Consider the following 12,998-nt stretch of genomic DNA (forward strand, 5'->3'; position numbering starts at 1 on the left):
GTGGTTATCACTCAGAGGAGAACACCTGCAGGGAGGGGCAACAGATTTTTTTTTGTTTTGTTCGGTATTAGGCTTCAGATAATTTTTATCTGACCTAATATAATTAGCATATGTTATTTGTTTTCCTACAGGAGCTGTGCAAAAAAAAAACACACACCTGACAATTAAATCTAATAGAACAGCCTTACATACTGTAATACTAATTTAAAGCAGGAGTTTTCCAAACTCTGTGGTGTTTTATCAGACTCTGGTTTTTTGGTGTTACTGCATCAGATTAAATATAGAATATTACATATTAATATATATATAATATATTAAAAGGTGTGCTCCATTATGTTCACCCCTTGTGAACCTGTATGGAGAGATTGGGAAGAATACAAGTGTACAGTTTGACTTAACTACTGGACCATGCTTTCTAGACACCAAACCAGACAACCAGACATGAAACCAAAAGTATGAGTATACCACCATCTATTGGAGTCACGTTGTACTACAAGAAATAAAGTAAATTATACTAAGACTTGAGTGAGCCTGCAGTCCTGCTGAATGCTTTCATTCTTTATTTTCATTAATTCTATAGTTTAAATATGACTTGAAAACGAATTGTATTCTGAGTTGATTCAAGATGTGGAAATACATTTTTTGAATTCAAAGTAGGCTACTTTTAGAAGAGTTGATTTGGAAATGTTTCACTCTATCATATTAATGGTTCACACTTGCATCATACCACTACCAAATGAGAATGTACCTAATACTCTAACTTTGACTTGGTTTCAGGGTTGTGGGAAGTAGGGGTGCTGAGGGTGCTGCAGCACCCCCTGGTGGAGGACAGGGGATCTGCACTTCCACAAGATATAATACCAAAAAAAACGAATTTTCAGCCTTGATGTAACAACATTCATAATTAAGTAAAGATAACACCCTTTTTTCAACCCGGTTACATTTTCCATTTGCCCTGTACGATGGGCGCTGTAGTGATGAAAGTGAGGGATGTTGGCTTAGCAGGCGCCCGCAACTCACAGCCAAAGTGAGAGAGATAGAGAGAGGGGATACCGCGAGGATACGTTATCTCAGTGAGTCTATCTCAGTGAGTCTCAAACATTTTGATCACAATTTATGTAAACAAATATTTCCAAGGTACACCTTTATAATTATTAGGATAAATCAAAACAGGTTTGAAATCATTCCAATGTATACTATAGGACAGTAAACCAAAAATATCGTTTAAAACTGGAGAGATTTAAAAATATGCATACATAAATAAATGTTAACTGGTAAAATAAGATATGAATGAACAATACAAATAAAATAAGTTAAATTTATTTGTTATTGGCTATGGTAGGTTATTGGAAATGTTCACATACTTATTTGATTAATAAAATGCAAACCGATCTGTTGTACCCTCTAGATCAGTCTAGTAATTGGGCGCTCAAAGTGCACCAGATTGAAGCATTTGTCTTTAAAATGTTTAAAAAATCTTCCCGGGGGGGAACCCCCGGACCCCCCTAGAGGATGTGAAGTCCACCCCTCCAATTAAAACATGTTATAACACTAAATACATTTGAAGCCAGCTTATATAAACTGTCCACCATGTCAATATGTTTCTCTTTTTGTAGTCTATTGGTCTTTTGTAGAGGTTTTTCATTGCCAGCTAAAATCTTGCCTATAGGGCAGCACATTGGTCAGAACCAGCCCTGGTGTCATCCCCACAGCACCCCCCATTTGAAAAATGTTCCCACGGCTATGCTTGGTTTTCCAAGTTGACTTGATGGTAATGTGAATACTAGGTATTGCAGCAGCCTACTATGGATTGATATCTGGAAGTGGGTAAAATATAAGATTGCATGAAGTCTGCTTTGTTTATAAAAAATAGTAATGCGCAGAGAACAGAATATGCAAGGTTCACTGGGAATTAAAGTATAACAAGTCTTGGAGGATGTGGTGGCTAAAATCACACATATCTAAAAGGCCATTATTTACAGTCCATGGAAAACAACTGCACGTTTTCAGCCTTGAAAAAACTGCGCCACCTAGAGGACAAAACCTTAAACAACACAACTGGATCCCATCATGCTTTGCCGTGCCCGCCGACCCGAAAGCTACCGATGCTAGGCTAACTGTCGTTAGCTACCGGGAGCGGACATGTTGTACCGACCCTTCCTTTAATAAACATCACTGTAAGCAGGGAAACGGGAGTTAAGGAGAAGGCTGCGAGAATCGGGCAATCATGGATGCCGTCAACGCCTTTAACCATGAGGTAAGCTTCCTCCAGGGACGATAGAGACCCAGAAGTTACCGAGTCTGGCTGGTCATGGTGCTGTGTTGCTCTGAGCTAGCCGAGTGGCACTGACCACTGGGCCGCTCGGCTAGCTAGCTGGACTTGTGCACCGTACCTAGCTTAGCATTTTGCTACTGAGGTAGCATGAGTTTTGTGGCGCAAGTTATGTTGAAATTGGAACATAATAGAGTGTTGAGCTAACTTGCAAGCTAACGCAACGATAGCAAGTGGTTCTAGTAGTAACCTTGCACAAAGTTCGGTAATACCAACGTTAGCTTGTGGGAGCATGGCTACTAACATTGTTGTTGGAAACAATGCTACGGGCACATGGATTACACTAATGTTATTGTCATGCTGCAAGCTACAAACAAAATATGCATTACCGCTTCAGTGTGTTTAGAAGATGCCAGGCTACGTTTCTCTTAGGCCCGAGGACTGATGGGTAATGGGGTTAATAGTCCAGTCAAAAAGGCAGGTTTAATAATCTTTCAGTGTTTTTGGTTCCTGTCGTTTCTTTTGATGGCATTTTAACCTACGGATGGAATTATTTATGTGGCTGGGCTACACATTATCTACACTTCATATTTGTTGTTTTGCACAAAATCTTTATAACACCGTATGTGTCTGGTGGTTCATTTCTTGCACTTTCAATATCAGTTTATGCTAGAGAAAGTAGGTGATAAGCTACTTCCTCTCTTATGTGAATGTAGAGCACTGTTAGATATACTATACACATGAGGAATGTGTCAGTGCCTGCTACATTTACCTGTTAAATTAGCAAACATTTAATTCAGTGATGTCAAAAATGTATTTATCTAATGCACAGGACCATTTAGGTAAGCTCAGAACAAGAACCAGTCCCTATTCCACCACACAGCTAAGAAGGTGTTGCCACACAGCTCTAGTTTGTTCTTATTTTCATTGCAACATACTATAGCAGTGTGGTATCTTGTCATTGATTGCCCTTATCACTTCAGAAAAGTCAACATGTATCATGGTCCCCTCAGTCCCGTGGAGTATTTGATACTTTTCAAAACCACATTACAGAGTGGCAGGTCTTCATGTGTCCATGTTGTGTAGCCGATGGACAATGGTGAACAATAGAAAGGAGGGAAGCTTAAATTAGTTTGAAGCAGACTGCAATGTTACACCAAGGTTTTCATCACCATAGCTACATCAGAAAAAAAATCAACCATGGCACAAGTAAAAAAAAGTGGCAGACAATAACAGATCAGTAATCCAATATGCAATTACTAACTGATTATACACCTGTTCAAATTGCTCCTCTGTCTGTAGTTATTCTCATTGATTGACACCAAGCCCCCAATCTCTCGGGCTAAGATGATCTCCATCACAAAATCGGCCATCAAAGCTATGAAGGTAAGAATGGACTTGGCATTTCTTGTTTTGAAAATTACTCATTTATTAGAAAAATTGCCTACATGTGGTTGATAACATGCTCACCGGCTTCTCTGTTTCTCAGCTCTACAAACATGTGGTCCAAATTGTGGAAAAGTTCATCAAAAAGGTAAGACAGGCCGACCTCAATCAGTTACTTTCCATTTTCACCTCACCAAACATGAATAAACTACATCTGTTTTTCTTTTTCTCCCCTCTCCAGTGTAAGAGTGAGTACAAGATAGCGGGGCTTTACGTGGTGGATTCCATTGTTAGACAGTCCAGACACCAGTTTGGATCAGACAAGGACGTGTTTGGCCCAAGGTTCACCAAAAACATAACGGGAACCTTTGAGAACCTCTGCCTATGCCCAGAAGGGGACAGGGTAAGAAAACAATGAGTTGGTGAAAAATCAAAGTGTGAATATTGACTGCCTGAAAGGATTGAAAGGTCTTGATTCTTCTAAAGACAAATCCTGAGCTTTCTGTTATTTTTTTCTATTTTTCTTTATAGAGTAAAATCATACGGGTGTTGAACCTGTGGCAGAAAAATGGAGTGTTCAAGATTGAGATTATTCAGCCTCTCCTGGACATGGCAGCTGGCTCTTGCAGTGCTGCTGCACTCTTAGCAGGCTCCGATGACCCAGGTAATTTGTGTGCTTGTAAACAGTGGTGATAAGTGTCAATTAATCATATTTATTTATTTTATTGAACCAGTTTTATAATCACAAGTTAGCTGTTTCTGAGTTGTTGCATTCACTAATAAAATACCCTGCTAGCTTAGTAAAGAAATGTGTACGTTTTATATTTCATCATGCATACATTTTTTTTAGCATCGCTATACTTCAGTATCAATATGCTGTTGTTGTTTCTTGCCCTCAGGTTTTTCCCCATCTCCAGCCAAAGAGCCCGTTACTGCGGTAACGGCAAACTCCACCATGACATCCACTTCTCAGCTACAAAACTCTGACGCCTTTGCTGCCGTGGCTCAGCTCTTCCAGTCCACACAGGGTCAGCAGGTGAGTGTGCGTACCAGTGCCGACTCTTATAAGCTTTGACCACCGTCACAGTGCTTGGAACTTCTTTGCTTGCACATCTCTTACACCGTCACTAATAACTCTTCTTCCATTCTTCATTTAGCTTCAACAGATGCTCCAGACTTTCCAGCAGCAGCCAGTGAAGCCTGAAACAAACACGTCTCTCCATACCACTCAAACGCAGGCCCAACACATCACCACTGGCCCGGGCGTGGCCCCCCTGCAACCCCCGCAGCCCACCCAAACCGCCCAGCAGAAGGCAGCCTTTGACAAGGTAGCAGTTTGTTTATTTATATTCATTTCTCATCAGCAGCTAAATGTACTCTGAACTGTAATGTTTAGACACTTGGACAGTGTTTGGAGTATGAGTCATTTACGGGTCTGCAAGCTCAGACATTACCATTAACATTACCTTTCTCTCTCTTAGAAATTGCTGGACCGCTTTGACTATGATGATGAACCAGACTTTGGAGAAGAGGCGAAGAAGGATGAAATGTCAACACAGCCCTCTTTGTAAGCGAGACTACTCATAATATAAGCAGCTCTGCAAAGCTAAGCAGCGGAAAGCTCCGATAGATTTTTGAAAAAATGAACTAAAAGCTGTAAGGCTAATGAAGTATTATGTGTCCTCACAGCATGCAGAACCCTCCAGGCTTCCCACAGCACATGGAGCACTTTAAACCTCCGATGCTCAACATGTTGCAAGACGTCTCACAACAGGTAATGGTTTGATCATTGTGTTCTTTATTACCCAACTTGACTTAAAACCTTTAAATGCCATCAAATATAAGTTTCCTATCACTACATCAATGTAAGCTTTTGCTACCACCATATTATGCACTACCTTTAAATAGTTGATATTATTTATTAAGTCAGAGCAACTTTTTGTGCAAACTTCATTCTATTTGTTTAAAAAAAAACAGTTGTCGTGCACAATATTGATTCCAGTGGTGTTTCACAGGTTCCTCTCCCTCCGAATGGCCAGCTCCAGGCCTACGGTTTACCGCCAGCGCAAAGCTTCCCAGGTATGGTGCCTCATATGGGGCATGCTTTCCCAGGGCAATCCCCCCCTGGTTCTGCTGGGCCTCCAGGCTTCCCCGGGGGATACCCTCCCCACAATGCTGCCCATCAACAGGTAGGCTTTGAAAGATACAAAGATATGTTGAATCTGGGGTTCATTCAGTTTGGAAAATGTACTTCAAGAACGTCGTTTTATTTGCATTATAATTGAAATCTGGGAATTTTGGGAAACGGCTAAATGTGAATGTACAAAAGGTTTTATTACATCATAATCACGCCTTTTTTTATAGGAAGTGTCAATGGATTTGGACCGTTCATCTTCAAGGGATGGCAGACATGGTCGACGGTCACACTCAGGCTCCAGGTAAGCAACTGAAATTGGATGTGATGTGTCCAACTGAGTTTCCGTTTCTGGGTTCGCTATTCATTCTTTACTATTTATGCAGATAAGTAGCTCAGTGCTTATTTAAGGTGAACACATCATGAGATGCAGTACTTCCACCCCCCCCCCCCCCCCCAGGTCTCCAAAGCGGAGGAGGTCACGGTCTAATTCCCGTACACGGAGATCCAGACACAGACGATCGCGCTCCAGAGACCGGCGTCACCACTCCCCCCGCGCTCGCTCGCAGGACCACAAGGAGAGAGAGAAGGAGAGAGAGCGACGGCAGAAAGGCCTCCCGCCACCCAAGGGCGAGACACTGAGCAGTGAGTCATCATCTATTTCTGCTCATATCTGTTCAAGTATATTGACTTTTCAGGTTGGTGCAGTACGTTTTGAGTAGTTTTCTTTAAATATTGTGATTTTTCTCATATTGGTCGAAAGTGATTTACATTTTTAAGCTCATGTTCACATTACTTTGTGTCTCCTCAGTTTGCAGTACGACTCTGTGGGTGGGCCAGTTGGACAAGAGAACACACCAGCAAGATGTCGCCTGTTTACTGGAGGAGTTTGGGCAGATAGACTCCATCAATGTAAGTGGACTTTGATCAGTTACATTGATCCAAATGTGACCGCATCCATAAACATGTTTCCTTCAAAAATGAGAAATAGATTCCCCCGCCCCCCCCCCCTCACCTGTCATCTTCTCCTCCCTTTTTGAAGATGATCCCTCCACGTGGCTGCGCCTATATAGTTATGATACATCGACAAGATGCCTTCAAGGCTCTGCAGAAGCTGAGCAGAGGATCTCATAAAGTGAACCAGAAAACCATCAAGGTGAGTCTTGAGTACTGTTCAGTAAAGCAAATCAAAGAGAACATTTAGAATGATGTCATTGAGTCATGTTTTTTTTTTTTTTTTGCCAGATTGCTTGGGCTTTAAACAAGGGCATAAAGGCAGATTTCAAACAGTACTGGGACGTGGAGCTGGGTGTCACCTACATACCGTGGTCTAAGATCAAAGAGGCTCAGTTGGAGGAGCTAAAAGAAGGAGGAATTCTGGATTCGGACACCTTATCACCAGGTAAAACTCGGCAGACACTGACGCGTAATGACATTAAATACAAATAAACGCACATACTGCAGCCACGCAGAGTTTATGTGAAGCGGGTCGTTGTTAACATTTCAAACACTTCTGTACTACACTGAACATTTTTGCGAAAAGGCAACAGGTCTCAATAGGTTAGAAAAAGTAAAAATCATCTCTTATGCTGAATCTTGAAATACCACAATACCTAGAATAACAAACATTTAAAGTGATGCTATTTAAATCATTCATATCACGGTTCATTGACCAGTGTGCATCGTGTCTGTCCTTCAGAGTGGAGTGAAGCGAGGAAAACTATTGGCACCCAGGAGGAAGTCACACACAACGGCCGTGCAGAGCCACAGCCGCCTCAGGAAACACAAGTTCTACCTGTGGCTGCTGCGCCTCATGCTCAGGTAAACAACAACAACAACAACAACAACAACAACTGCAATATGCACCTAGCTTAAATGTATTAAGGCAACTTTTCAAATTGTATGTCAAGCTGCTATTAACAAATGGTAGCTTATACTAGGGCTGCCCGATTATGGCAAAAATCATAATCTCGATTATTTGGGTCAACAATTGATATCACGATTATTAAAAACGATTTACTTTGAAAACATCAATTTATTGGAGAAAAAAATGTGAGCAGTATGTTTTTAACAGTTGATTACCCTGAACTTTAAGTATACTTCAACTGAAAAACCAATAATAATTTTTTTTAAAAAGTAATAATTAAAAAATAATCGTTTTATTTCGATTGCGTTGTGTTCATAATCGTTGCAAGCCATAATCGTAATTGCGATTTAAAATAGGATGAATTGAGCAGCCCTAGCTCATACAGATGATTATTTTGCAGTTGTTTGAGGTTACCTAGCTCCTGTGTTTCTCCAGAGCGACACAGGGATGTTTAACTTCCTCAGTTGACATGTGCTTGTCCTTGCAATTGTTCTCAGGTTCCTCCAATGCAGCAGCCGGTGGTTGGTGTGGGTCCCCTCCAGCCTCCAGGTTTTTCTGGGCCCTTAGGCATGCCTCCCCATTCCTTCCCTCCAGGCGTCCCCCCGCCTCACTTCATCCGACCTGGCTTCAACCCCATGCAGATGCCTCCAGGTAGCACAGTCGTCAAAGCATTTCTCACTGGCTTTCATTCAAGTGTTCTCTCTTTCTCACACAGTGCTATTCCCAAATGATGTGTGTCAGTACTGAAAGCACAACATTCAGTACTCTACTGGTCCTTATGTGTTTATCTATGTCCTCTGGTGTCACACAGAGCTCTTAAAGAAACAGATTGAAAAATAGTTGTATTGTACCGTAATATCTAGTACAGGGGTGCACATACTTTTTTGGCTGGTGAGCTACTTTTGAAATGACCAGCTAACCGAGGTCTACCAACCAAAAATAAAATCCCACATTGCAAGGGTTTCTGAATAACACGTTTTATTTCTACATGGGATAACTACAATAGGGCTGCAACAAACGACTCATTTGATCGATTAATCTATCGATTAATGAAACGATTAATGGACTATTCGAACTATTACTGCATGCCTTGCACAATTTCTCAAACGCTCTTATTTAGCCATCAACTTTTAGATTTAGCTTGAGGTGGTTTTAGGCATGTGGAAACTAACAATGAAGACAATAAAGATGAATACTTGATTCAAAAATACATATATTATTAAATTAACTTAACAAATTGTGAAACAAAATTAACATTGCTTTTTATTTAAATAAAATAAATAATATTTCACATCAAAAGAAACAACAGTGTTTTAACAAATCTTATTAAATAATCTGATGACAGAACTGTAAACAGAATAGCTGAAACTTTAACAAAATAAATAACTCAGTTACCTCTAATCATTAACCTATGTTTGTATAATGTAGTTAACTCAGTGTGTTGCTGCTAGCATACATAACACCTGACATGGAAACGTTACTCGTGGACGGGGCTACAGAGCTACTAGAAAGACCCGGTGCATTCCTCCGTCTGGATGTGGTGCACTTTTGATAAATGTTTAGACAAATTGCTCGTGTTACCGCCCTCACATGCTAAACACTCTTGGCAAGGAGCATTGTCCACCTCAAGACGGGTAACATGTAACCACACCTTGGAGCGCTTCTCTCCACCATCTCCTCCGTGTGTTGCTGCATGTAGCAGCCGCGTGTGTGTAAACTGCCCCGCCCCCTTGCACACAGACGGGGGAGAGAGATCTCTTCTGGATTGGAAAGATAGAAAATACACCGACCATAGACGCATTTGTTTGTCTTTTTGCATATAAGAAACGAGTTGGCGACGCTAAGACTGGAAGATAATGTTTGTGTAGCAATAATACATGACCTTTCTCTTTCTCAACTCGCTACTCGGAGGGAAGTCGCTGTCATATGCCTTGTGAACACTCCGATAATGCCTCTCCACGTTACCTTTCTTTGGCAGAGCGACGCTTGCTTTACAAATAAGGCAAATAACCTTTGAATGGGAGATCACAAAAAAATATTCTTCCTCCCATTCTGTGTGGAAGTGGTTTGTCTTTAGCTTTTTGCTCGTTCCCGCACTCATTTTGTTGTTTGTCTCTTGTTTGTCTCTTGAACTTAATTTGAGTTTTCCCGGCACTTGACTGATTTTGTATCGCATTGCATTCTGGGTTAACAGACTGGAAAGCGATAGGTCGCTTTTTTCTGTCAATCAAGTAAACTCCTGAATGAAGTGGCAAGGAGGCCAAGGGAGGAGGAATCAAAACCTGTTTTGTCTATTTTAAAGGAGCTGAATTTTTTTTTTTAAGAATGACTCGCGATCTACCAGCATTGCCCCCGCGGTCGACGTACTGGGCACCTCTGATCTAGTCTGTGTTTTGAACATTTTTAAACTGCAAAAATACTCAGACTAGATTGCAAGCGCAAGATGCTGCCTTTTTTAAATATTTGTAAATCTCATCAACAAAACCCACCATTCAACCTTTTTCATCCAGTTTAGCTACGATCGACTCTAACACAGTTTGTACACCAGCCTAAAGCAACTAAACCCTAAATCCTTCCACTCTTCCCCCCCAGGTTTCCACCCCCCAGGTGCCATGCCTCATCATGGTCTCCCACCTCACTCCAAAGGTGGAGTTGAAGACCCCTCTATGGACCCAGCAGGTCTGGGCAACAGGAACAGCGACGAATTCCCGGATGCCCACAACATCTTCAACAACCAGATGGGACCTATGGGTCAGTCTGTCTTTCTCTTAGAACTTTTCACGCAAAGTTATTTGGGTCTCTCGTTCAGCCCTGCCTATTTTAAAACTAACATGCGCTCCCTCCTAACTTATATTTGACATTTACATTTGTTGTATCGTTTCCCTATCAGGTGGACCTCCAGGGGTTCTTCCAGGAATCATCCAACCCCCTTCTGGTGGTCTGCTAGGCGCACGGCCCGGTATAATGCCACTGCAGCGTCCTCCGGTTCCCACTCCACCACACATGCAGCGGTTCCCTCCACCCCACGGCCAGCGACCCCCTCACCCCAACATGCCACATATGCCCCCACAGATGATGCATAGAGGTCCACACCCTCAAATGATGCACCCTGACGCCCCTCCCCTTAAAGGTGGCTTTGGGATGCTTCTTCCCCCCAATATGAGGCCCCCGTTCCCTCCACACGGGCACGGCCCTCCTCCTCACGGCCCTCCTCCTCACGGCCCTCTTCCTCACGGCCCTCCTCCTCACGGCCCTCCTCCTTTCGCTAGACCAGGGGGACCTCGTGGCATGGAGGGGCCGGAAGAAATGGATGGGAGACAATTCAGGGGGGACAGGCCTGGATTCAGGGACAGAGAGCCAGAGAGGGACTGGGATCGGGACAGGGAGAGAGAGAGGGATCGAGGTTTTGGAGGTGGAAGGCGTCCCTTTGGTGATGGAGGGAGAGGAGGAGGAGGAGGAGGAGGAGATAGAATGGAAGGAAGGGACCGGCTCGGAGGCTGGCAGGAAGACGGAGCAGATCAGCGAGGAGGGGGAGGGGGAGGGGGGTGGGAGAGGGATCGTGATAGAGACCGCGATCGAGACAGACGGGACTGGAGGGAGAAGCGGAAAAGCCTGGATGGAGACAGGGAGCCAGGGAGGGGGGAAGATGGGGAGAAGGAACGAGCGAGGGCGGAGGGAGGAGACAGAGGGAGGGCGGAAGGAGGAGACAGAGGGAGGACGGAGGGAGGAGACAGAGGGAGGGCGGAGGGAGGAGACAGAGGGAGGGCGGAGGGAGGAGACAGAGGGAGGGCGGAGGGAGGAGACAGAGGGAGGGTAGAAAGAGGGAGAGCAGCTGAAGGAAAAGAAGGGGACAGGCCGAGGCGGCGGGAGAGGACCTCCCGGTGGGACAAGGACGACCGATTGGCCGACCTGGAAAACATGGATAAACAAAAGAACTCTAACAGCACAGAGGAACCTCCTGAGACTCCTGTGGTTACCGCGGAGACCAGTAAAGAACCAAGTGTTGCCGCTTCTGAAAAAAAGGCCGAATCTGAACTTGTATCTCCGTCCTCAGAGGAAACGAAGGCTGCAGCGGAGCCGGTTGCCCTCGAGCCCTCACCTCCGGCTCCCAGTGAGCCCACAGAAGCGGCAGAGGAAGCTGCATCATAGACTTCTCTCTGCTACTCTCAGACTGCTGTGAACCACTCAAGATTTCTTTTTTCTTCACCTTGAAAGTCAGTCTCGAATCCTGGCATAAGACTTCTAGATCGTCACAGTTTATAATTGTCAGTTTCTGGTTAGCGGCACGTCTAGAAAACAAACACGTGTAAAATGATTTTATGGTCAGGTTTCTCGACACACATGACATTTTGTTTGGTTAAATTGCTGTCGTAACAAATTGGCTGTCCACTGTTTTCTTCCTGCAAGTTGTACACATGAACTGGGTGCTTGCATATTAACTTAGCTCTCTCCTTTCTCTGTCCATTTTGTGAGCTTTTAAGTTTTTACTCGAGTCGATTTTGCAGACAGAAGAAACAGATTCATTCTATGACACATTTATTTTTACTTTTTTACTTCCTTGCCTTTTCTGTGTGAACGCAAGCACTCCTGAAATAAGGTGAGAATGTTCATTTTTAAATATTGTTGAATGTCAAGATGTCATGTCAAACACTGAATATCTTCTCAAACAGCTAGCTGTATGATAATATAGGCACCACTTATTTTTTTAATGTTCATCTTGGCTCCTCACTGCGACTTCTCAGTAAGTAAGGCTTTTTAAATAACTTTTGTTGCCTTGAAATCCGTTCATGTCGCTTGTAGGTGTTTTGAAGGAAGAACTAAAAGAAGTATTTGGGGGAATACATGTTGGAGTAAATTACACAGAGAATTAGGCTTGGTACTTTGTTCACACAAATTGTTTCCTTTTGACTATTTTGCCAATCTTCACCACTTGAACCACGCTTTATTTCAGGCAGAATAAAGATGAGTATTGTTTTCATTCTACCAAACACACGTTTTCTCACAAACACTCATTGTCATTCAAAATCCACTCTCAAAACATTATTCTATATGTTTTAAATGTCTCACTAGTTTTGGGACTGTGGAATGAAACTCAGTCGACTGATATCAGGGAGTCTACCCTAACTCGTATCTCATTCTAATATTATTTAGGGAAACAACATACACCAGCTTTTCTTGTCCAGACTTCACTTTTAGTGTTTTAATGCATATAATGTTTTTGTTTTAGTAACAAAAGTATTGGACAAACATTTTAGGGGCTCATAACCGAGAACTTAAGTAGTGGCATTATCATTTTTTCTTTAAAAAAACTGAAATTGTGAATGATGGGCCAAGAGGCA

At 42.8% G+C, this 12,998-nt stretch overlaps 1 protein-coding gene across 2 annotated transcripts; it reads left to right on the top strand.

Moving 5' to 3' along the window:
- The first annotated feature begins 1,799 nt into the window (after nt 1–1,799).
- On the top strand, nt 1,800–12,647 carry scaf4a (SR-related CTD-associated factor 4a). Of its 2 annotated transcripts, none has more exons than XM_079649710.1 (19): nt 1,800–2,257; nt 3,575–3,658; nt 3,762–3,806; nt 3,900–4,061; nt 4,190–4,322; nt 4,558–4,700; nt 4,816–4,986; nt 5,140–5,225; nt 5,348–5,432; nt 5,674–5,847; nt 6,023–6,096; nt 6,253–6,437; nt 6,604–6,704; nt 6,835–6,948; nt 7,038–7,194; nt 7,492–7,613; nt 8,157–8,310; nt 10,252–10,410; nt 10,550–12,647. In XM_079649710.1, the coding sequence occupies exons 1-19, from the start codon at nt 2,228–2,230 to the stop codon at nt 11,806–11,808; spliced, it is 3,438 nt and encodes a 1,145-aa protein (XP_079505836.1). In that variant the 5' UTR covers nt 1,800–2,227; the 3' UTR covers nt 11,809–12,647. The 2 variants fall into 2 exon arrangements, with proteins under 2 accessions (XP_079505836.1, XP_079505837.1); XM_079649711.1 differs by having other exon boundaries at nt 1,802–2,257; nt 4,558–4,694.
- The last annotated feature ends 351 nt before the right edge of the window (nt 12,648–12,998 follow it).

The sequence above is a fragment of the Notothenia rossii genome (assembly GCF_949606895.1).
Source record: "Notothenia rossii genome assembly, chromosome: 9".
In the NCBI taxonomy this organism is placed as follows: domain Eukaryota; kingdom Metazoa; phylum Chordata; class Actinopteri; order Perciformes; family Nototheniidae; genus Notothenia; species Notothenia rossii.

Bases quoted from the DNA above. Each gene is read 5' to 3' on its own strand.
- scaf4a (XM_079649710.1), top strand. From the start codon at position 2,228: ATGGATGCCGTCAACGCCTTTAACCATGAG. The intron at 4,701-4,815 runs GTGCGTACCAGT...TTCTTCATTTAG, and splicing joins CACAGGGTCAGCAGGTGAGT to CTTCAACAGATGCTCCAGAC. The intron at 5,848-6,022 runs GTAGGCTTTGAA...CTTTTTTTATAG, and splicing joins ACAATGCTGCCCATCAACAG to GAAGTGTCAATGGATTTGGA.